This window comes from Malania oleifera, chromosome 9 (genome assembly GCF_029873635.1).
Source record: "Malania oleifera isolate guangnan ecotype guangnan chromosome 9, ASM2987363v1, whole genome shotgun sequence".
NCBI lineage: Eukaryota > Viridiplantae > Streptophyta > Magnoliopsida > Santalales > Ximeniaceae > Malania > Malania oleifera.
Genome location: NC_080425.1, coordinates 61,940,953 through 61,950,274, shown reverse-complemented (window position 1 = coordinate 61,950,274; position 9,322 = coordinate 61,940,953). Strand labels below are relative to the sequence as shown.

At 32.4% G+C, this 9,322-nt stretch overlaps 1 protein-coding gene across 1 annotated transcript; it reads left to right on the top strand.

Moving 5' to 3' along the window:
* The first annotated feature begins 530 nt into the window (after window positions 1–530).
* LOC131164959 (agamous-like MADS-box protein AGL62) lies at window positions 531–1,245 on the top strand. The gene has a single exon (XM_058122526.1). The coding sequence runs from the start codon at window positions 547–549 to the stop codon at window positions 1,099–1,101; it is 555 nt and encodes a 184-aa protein (XP_057978509.1). The 5' UTR covers window positions 531–546; the 3' UTR covers window positions 1,102–1,245.
* Window positions 1,246–9,322: the final 8,077 nt, after the last annotated feature.

Below are 9,322 nucleotides of genomic sequence, written 5' to 3'. Positions count from 1 at the left end.
TTACTATTATAGACCTTTCATACTTAAATATTACAGACCCGACTATAAATTACAAATAATAAATTATATCTAAGGTCTTCGTTTTCCTCCGGGTCTCCGAGTGTCATCATAGGATACTACCAAGATAAACCTGCACATCAACTCGGCAGTCATTAAATACCTGAGTATTTGTCATAATTAAAACAGGGTATGACCCATAGGGTCAATAGCGTGTGTTCAGAAACAGTTGGGTTAGGGAAGAAAGAAGAAAAAAAATTAGGTTTTGAACGCAACTTGCTTTGATACCATGTTAAAATTGAATAAAAGGATTTTTCTATTTTATTATTCAACAATATAAGGGTATATTTATAGATAAGTCAACGATTCCAAATTATTCCTAAGTATTTGTTCTATAATAAATAAGCAATAAATGAAAAAAAGAAAGTGTATATGTAATGATAGTGATTAGTTACTTCCAATCATCTAGTCAGATTTTTACCTTGCTGTTTTATAAGACAAACTCACCGCCACATTATATTCTTACCCCTTTTTTCTCTCAATTCAACCATGGTCAGTACACCAAACCAGGGGAGGCGGCGAAGCTCCGGCCGCCAAAAGATCGACATCAAGAAGATCGACCAGAAAAGCAATCTTCAGGTTTCTTTCTCGAAGCGCCGGGCAGGAATGTTCAAGAAAGCCGGCGAGCTCTGCGTCCTCTGCGGCGTCCAAATCGCCGTCATCGTCAAGTCTCCCGGCAACAATTTCTTCTCGTTTGGGCATCCCAGCGTCGACGCCATCGTCGACCAGTATCTCGCCGGAGGCCCGCCGCCGGGGTCCGCCGCCGCCCACCTTCCGACGGATGAGTACAACCGGAGCTACGCGGCGGCGTTTAAGGAGATAGAGGAGGAGAGAAAGAAGGCGCCCGCCGTTGAGGAAGCGAAGGCGGCGGTCTACGGCGGCGGCGGGGGGTTCTGGTGGGAGGCGGCTATTGACGGAATGGGGTTGGAGGAATTGGAGCAGTTCCAAGCATCATTGACGGAGCTGAAGGAGAATTTGAATGCCAGGGCGCGGGCGGCGCTGGTGACCGGCGACGAGAACTTCTTGCCTTTGCCAAACCTTTGAAGGTTTGAAGCTTTAAATTTTGTGTTCCGAGAGATTAGAATTTAGGTAGCAAGCATTTTAAAATTTTGTATGAATTTTAAATTTTCAATTAAACTAAAGGTTTTTCGTCAATTGTTATTGGTTAATAGACTAAATTTCTATCAATTTGGTTAATGAGAATTATAATCTTTTTAATCAAATTAGTCAATTTCTCACCCTAATTAATGAAGTTTTAGACTTAGATGAGAAAATCTTGATTTTATGTAGGCAACAAAAAAAATTACTTACAAGAAAAAATTAAATTTATCTTTTGAACTTGCACAAAACACTTTTTTTTAAGCTTAAAAATGATGAACCCTCGATGCTAATAAGATAAGGTTTTAAAAAGAATCTCTCTCTCTCTCTACACACACATACATATATTTTAATACTTGCTCTTTATCCTCTGATATTTTGCTACATCATATTCTCCATCTTGTTAGGATGCTTGAATTAAAATTGAAGAATTTTCTAATTGCATAAGCAATTTTCACCACTATCAAATTATGCATAGTTTGTATTAGCATAATATGTTCAACTTCAATTCTTCAAATTTATCACAACTGAATTATTTGTCGTTTGAAAGTATTTCTTCCGTTGTAGTAGTGTTCGTATACAGATCAATCATTTAAAAAAAAATAAAAATTATGCTAAGGGTGAGAATCTCCATCTTTGGTATTTTCTAGCCTTGCGAAAAATCTTCTACTTCAATCATCCAATTTTTTTTTTTTTCAAGTTTGTTATTGGAGATTACTTTTGTTCTATGGTGGATTCATCTCTTTTCCTATGTACTTTTGGATTTAAACTATCAAAAGATGGTGTGAAACCAACTTATATGTGTTGTTTAGCTTTAAAATTATTCTTTTTCTCTTAATATGGCTTCATTGTAAAATATTAATTTTGAATTAATTAGGAACATGTCTTAATATTTAATTTAAGTGCTGAACGATTTGTAGTTTAAATATAGACACCAATATACAGGTTAAACTAATCTAAATTGTTGTCATTAAGTATTCTATCAAATCACAATATTATTATAATTATAGTAAAGTGAAATGAAATACGTGAATGTTCACTCTTTTATTTGAAAACTTTCTACAAACATAAACCTGCATTAAACACTATGGTTAGTATCTTTGATCCTAAAGACAAATCAAATGAGAGGTTTGATGATTTTAAAAATATTGCATCTCAGTTCTAATTTTCTACAAATTTATTATTTAAAAAAAAAAGATTTAATTGTAAGATTTTCTCAAAATCATGTTTTTACCAAAAATGTTGATTTTTTGAAAAAAAAAAAATCATAATTTATTCCAAAACCCCAAATTAATATTTTTAAAATTAGACTTTAAAAATGTTTTAGGGCACTACTTGATCCCTTTTCCAGTGGATTGGTGGGTATGTGGTATACAGTTTTAATGAAGTTGGAGTGTGAGAGATGGGTTTGTTTTTTTTTTTTTTTGGGGATACCCCAAGAACTCCATATCTGGAAAGAGCCCTTTGAAACCCTAAGTGACACCAAACTAGGAGGACAACCGTTCGCCCCAAATATATACTCTAGGAAAGTTAGATAAGCCAAGCAAACGGTCACAAGTGTGCGTGGAGCTCGAACAACAATTTGGCCTAGAGTTTTGCAATGGCAGCACGGCGACGCGCATGGAGCACTAAGCTGGAATCTTGGACCTCGTAGTGGCGGAAGTTGAGAGCATCCAAACAGAATGCATGCTAAAAGTTACAGGTAAGGGGAAGAGGAAGTGAATAAAATACATTTATCTTCATTGAGGTTCAACAAAAAGGTACTGGTCGTTTGTAGTTTTTCAAATTCCTAAAAATCTCTCTGGAGATTTCAAAATTATTATAGGCTCTCCTTAGTATTTGATTGTTGGGACACTTGAACCCCTTAAAATTCTTATTTTTTAATAAAATATAAGAAAATATTAGTGTCTTTTTAATAAATTTTAAGGAAGGTCTGTAAAATTCTTTAAACTTTAGTCTTGAATGTTTTTGAAATGTTAAGAGAAAGTCATTGTTATTTTTTTGACAAATCTAAACAAATATTAGCGTCTTTTACAAAAATACGAAAAAAAAAAAAAAAGGTAAAAACAAGCCTTAAGACAATGCATAAAAATCTTCAAAAGGAAATCTGCTACAATTTCTTTTCAATTGAATTTTATCAAAAATGATTTCTCTAAATTAATCCTTTCAAATACAATTAAATTTTTTATGAATGTTTTCAGTAGAGATGAATGTTTATGAATCCTTTCAAATACTCTTCCGTACATAATAATCCTTTCACCAACTCCCTACTCTCTCTCTCTCTCTCTGCGAGTCTGTTGTTGAGTCCAAATCTCTGAACAAGAACCCTAGCTCCGGTGATCGTTTCTGCGGACTTTCGATTTGATCTTATCCGTGCGTTGGAGGAATCTCTTCGAGTATTTTCGTTTTGGTTGCAATCGGTATCGTCGTCCTCGATATTGTTGTTTCTGTTGCCGCCGCCGCTGCCGTCTTCTTCGTTGACAAGAGTTAGAGCCAGGGATGGGAGACGAAGAAGGGATGGCGAGGAGATTTTGGATCAAGTTCAAGGGCGAATCAGTGTTCGCAGTTTACGCGCCCTTTGTCATTTGCCTGGCCTCGGGCGACTTGGATTCCCAAGCTTTTCGCCACTGTATCTCTCAGGATATCCATATCCTTGAAGCTTTGTCTCAGGCGTGCGTGCTTCCTGATTTCTCTCTTTATCTCTCTAAAATCTTGAATATCGTGAATGATCAGGTACGAGTTGGCACAAGACTGTGCGGATGATGATGAAGACAGAGTTGGAAACTAGTTTTAGATGAGCTCAAAAACCGCGATGATGTTGCTAGAGTAAGCTTGATTTCTAGTCTGTGCTCCGTTTCTTACCTTTGCCTCTATTCGCTCTCATTTGATCCTGGTTTGCGAGGTTTCTCATTTAGAAATTTACTGATACGAGCGTTAGGATGGAGGTGGACATTTCTTGAAAATTTTTCGAAAATTCGTTATTCGCATTAGAATCTTCGATGATGAGGGTTAATTTCTGCCTTTATACATGTAAATATTTGCGGTGTTTTTTTCCCCCGCCGCTTCTCTGTTCGCTTTCTCATTTTTGGATTACTTGCAGTCCATTAGGTTAAGAGAAGGAACACAAACTATGTATATGTACAATAAAAATGAAAAAAAGATTCTTATAAAGTATTTTAATTTCTGTAGTCCAAAAATGCACAATATGAAGAGTGAAAGAGACTTAAAATGGGAAAAAAATAATATTAAATATGCAAGATTATATATATATGAAGAGTGAAAGAGACTTAAAATGGGAAAAAAATAATATTAAATATGCAAGATTATATATATATATATATATATATATATATGAGTAGTGTTAATTATTTTGTTTTTTGAGTTTTAGTTTTTTAAATTAATTTCATAATTTAAGTCAATATACTATTCATAGTCAAATGAAAATTCTTGGCACATGCTAAACATGCCCACAAACGTTGTTGAGAAGATAGTGAACACACGTCTGTAAAAGTAAAAGAAGGTAATCTTGAATTTTGATTATTTTAAGTGTATAGTTACTATCCTAGAGTTCTCATGATTAATAAATAAAAAGAAGATTCCTTAATAAGAAGATAATTCTTTTGTATCTTTTTGTATCAAAAAGTTTTGTATGGGAATTTATGATATTTTTAGTAAAAACTATTAATTCTCATAAAACGGTAAATATAAGCCATTTTGCATATGAACTTTGCATAAGATACCTTTTAATAAAGAACATTACAAAGCAAAAATAATTTTTTTTCCTTAGCACGAGTTGTAATTAAAATTTGAATTTGTGAATCCCATGTTTTTTCTAGTTCAAACAACAAATTTCATGTGTTTACATGTTTTCTTCTTTTGATTTACTAAGAAGAATAGTCGGCTAGAGAGAGAGAGAGAGAGAAAAAGAGCAAATTGTTTACCCCTTTTTTCTCTCACGTCAACCATGGTTAGGACACCAAACCAAGGGAGGTGTTGGAGTATAACATCTCACATTGATAACTTGTAATTAAAATCCAAGGAAGAAAAATTCAAGCTACTACAAAAAATAAAGTTATTAGTGAATGATCAAAACCGTCACTAATAATCACAAAATCGTCTCTAATAATATTAGTGACGGTTTTAAATTAGTTGTTATATCTGTCATTACTATTAATAATTAGTAACGAATTTTGAACTTATCACTAACAAAGTAGTATTAGTGACGGATTATAACCGTCACTAAAACTCTAATACCGTCATTATAAATTCTATATTGATTCGGTACAAAATCGTCACTAATAGTACGGTATTAATGATGATTTTCAAAACCATTACTAATAGTGTAATATTAATGAAAGATCAAAATCGTTACTAATATTGAACTATTAGTAACGAATCCTGAAACCGTCACTAATAGTAAAGTATCAGTGAAGGATCAAAACTGTCACTATTACTTGACATTTAGTGAATGATCAAAATTCGTCACTAATAGTATAGTATTAGTGATGGTTTTAAATTCGTCACTAATAGTTGGGTTTTAGCGAAGGATCAAAATTGTTACTAATACTTGGCCTTTAGTGAAGGATCAAAATTCGTCACTAATAGTACAATATTAGTGACGGTTTTGATCATTCACTAATAATTTAAAATTAATATTTTTTTTAATCATTAATTCCTGTGAAAATCTATAATTACATTTTCGCATAAATAACGTTAAACCATAATTATTAAAAAGATCCATAAATTATTAAAAATTTTAATTCAAAATCCAATACAAATACATTATACAAATTCCGAATGTTTTATACATGAATCTCATATGTTCAGATAACAAATATATATATATATATATAATACAAAAAAAAAAAATCAAAAGCTGCATTTGATTGTAGTGCATGGCATCGTGTTGATGTTATGATAGCCGCAAACAAAAAAAATTAGTATACGATTTTTGACCATATACATACTATAAGTATAAATGATTTGATAGAAAAATAATCGGACATTCGGACAAAATTAAAAAAAAAAATGATACTATTTCAAATAGCTAAGCTTCATTAGTTTTGAGAAATTGTGGCAGGATTTCCCTTGTAAATAGGACATTTTCCATAAAAATATGTTTGAAATCTGAGTGTTTACACTAAACAGCTCACAATAATCCAACCAATAATTAATGAATTTTATGAGTGCACAAGATCTTCATATAATCAACATTAAATAATTTAATGTGTTTATGCATCCCACAAACAATCTATATCAGACTATAGTTCTATGAAAAAATAGAACGTGATGTTGATAATGGTTTACATGACTTCTTTAGGATTCAAAAACAACTAAAATAATTAAACAATGCAAATGAGTCCATTATTGATAGAATTTTCACTTAACATATGTAAAAGTAAATTTAGATATGATCCACTACAAAAAATAAGGTTATTAGTGAAAGATTAAAAATGTCACTAATACTTACAAATTCGTCACTAATAGTATTAATGACGAATTTGTAAGTATTAGTGACAGTTTTAAATTAGTTTTTATATCTGCCGTTACTACTAATTATTAGTGACAAATTTTGAAACCGTCACTAATAATGTCGTATTAGTGACGGATTATAACCATCACTAAAACCCCAATACTATCACTATAAATTTTATATTGGTTCGGTTTTTTACTAATAGTAGGGTATTAGTGACGAATTTCAAAATCGTCACTAATATTGTAGTATTAGTGAAGGATCAAAATCGTCACTAATAATCCACTATCAGTGACGAATCCTAAAACCGTCACTAATAGTGGAATATTAGTGAAGGATTAAAACTGTCACTAGTACTTATTAACCTTTAGTGAATGATCATAATTCATCACTAATAGTATAGTATTAGTGACGGTTTTAAATTCGTTACTAATAGTTGTGTATTAGTGAAGGATCAAAACCGTAACTAATACTTATTAGCCTTTAATGAAATATCATAATTGATCACTAATAGTTGGGATTTAGTAAATGATCAAAACTATCAATAATACTTGACTTTTAGTGAAGGATCAATATTCGTCATTAATAGTATAGTATTAGTGACGGTTTTGATCATTCACCAATATCTATAGAAACCGTCACTAATTAATTAAAAATTAATATTTTTTTAAATCATTAATTCCTATGAAAATATGTAATTACCTTTTTACATAGATAACATTAAACCATAAATATTAAAAAGATTCATAAATTATTAAAAATTATAAAAATCAAATACAAATACATTATGCAAATTTCGAATGTTTTATACATGAATCTCATATGTTCAGATAACAAAAAAAAAAAAAAAATCAAAAGTTTTATCCTTCTGTAACATTGGATGGTGTTGATGGTGTGACAGTCGCAAACCCTACAAATTAAGAATTATAAATAATAATAAAAATTAGTATACGATTTTTTACCATACACATACTATAAGTATCAATGATTTGATTGAAAAATAAATGGACATTCAGACTATAACGACCCAAAAAATTTAATTAATAAAAATTATAAAAGGAAAGAGAAAAGGGAGGAAAAAGGAATTTTTTTAAAAATGAGTGTCAACGAGGCCTCGTCAACAAACCAACTGGTCCCATCAATGAACCTTCTTCCTTAGCCCGTCGACGAGGGCACATGTCTCGTTGACGAGGATTTACTGAAAGGGTTTGAGATATTTTGAAACTCGTCAACAAACTCATAGTCTCGTCAACGAATGTTCTTCATGGGATGGTCGACGAATTCACGTGTCTCGTCGACGAGTCTCTGCCTATAACTAGTGATTTCTATCATTTTTTTCAGCGAAAAAATCACTCTTCTCTTATTTTTCTCTCTCTAAAAACGGCCCATCTGCCTTCTCTCTTCGAATCCGGCTTAGATTCATCCTGGTTTGATGATCCAGAACTACCATGAGGTTCGTAGGATTGTTCTCTGCAAATCTATCGGAGCAGATCATTGATTTGGAGTTTTGGGGCACCATCCCAAAATTAGGATAAGTGAAATATTTTGAAATTTTCCTGTTAAATATAATTATATGGAGCCTAAGAAGTATCAAATGAGTATTTTTTTTTTTTTCTTCTGAGATTTGAGTGAGTTGGGAATTTTGGATTACAGGGTTTAGTTTTCCGTTCAATTTAGGTAGAAACTCGAGGAGCGGGTAAGCGGAATTACGTTATAACAGTTTTTATTAATTTTAAACTGATTAAATTTGAGTATAAATTCTATAAATTTAGGTATAATTTTCTAAACAGTGCAGACATTAAAAATTCTGGTTTTGATTATATATTATATATTTTGGAAATCTTCCAAAATATTCTTATCAAAAGAAGGCAAAGAACCCTTCATGCCTTATGCAATTTTAGTGAGCCAAAACCTCACTGATAACCAAACTTCATTACCCGACTCGTATTTATTTTCCATGCGGGCTTTACAATGTCTGAGCCAAAGTCTCCAAGAAGTAATAGAAGGTAACAAACTGATGATCGTACCTTTTTGGGTTGATTTTTTGGCACATCTAAACCATCTATTAATTTTCACCCTCCAAAATTCATCATCAAAGTTTAGAATTCTCAAACCAGATGCTGCTTTCTTCCAAACCATACTTGCAATGGAACCCGTACTCAAAACATGATTGAGGGATTTCTCCCTTTTATCTATGCAGCAGTTGCAACATGAGACCATATCAATTCCCAAATTCCGCACTCTCTCATCTACAGGAGGACATTTGAACATGACTTTCCACATACACATCTAAACTTTCTTAGGAATAAGATTATGCCAGACCCATTCCATCAACGGGTATTTCTCCCCTTTAATTCTTATCCCCTCCTAAGCTGAGGCAGTTGAAAATTTACCATCTATAAAAGGCTTCCAAATAAACACATTAGACCCAGATTTGTGCTTTATAAATCTCATCCGTTTTGGGAACCCCAACCAAAACCTTCAGCATATCAATATCCTAATTCTCCGACTCCTAGAAATCTTGAATCTTAAACTTAGGATGTTGGACCAAGTGAGAACACTCTGCAAGGGGACCATTGCTCAACCACTTATCAAACCAAAAATAAGTTTTCCCTTCTCTAACCTTCACATAAATATTTTCATATACCTCAGGAAAAATTTTTAAGATTGACTTCCAAAAATGAGAGCCCATAG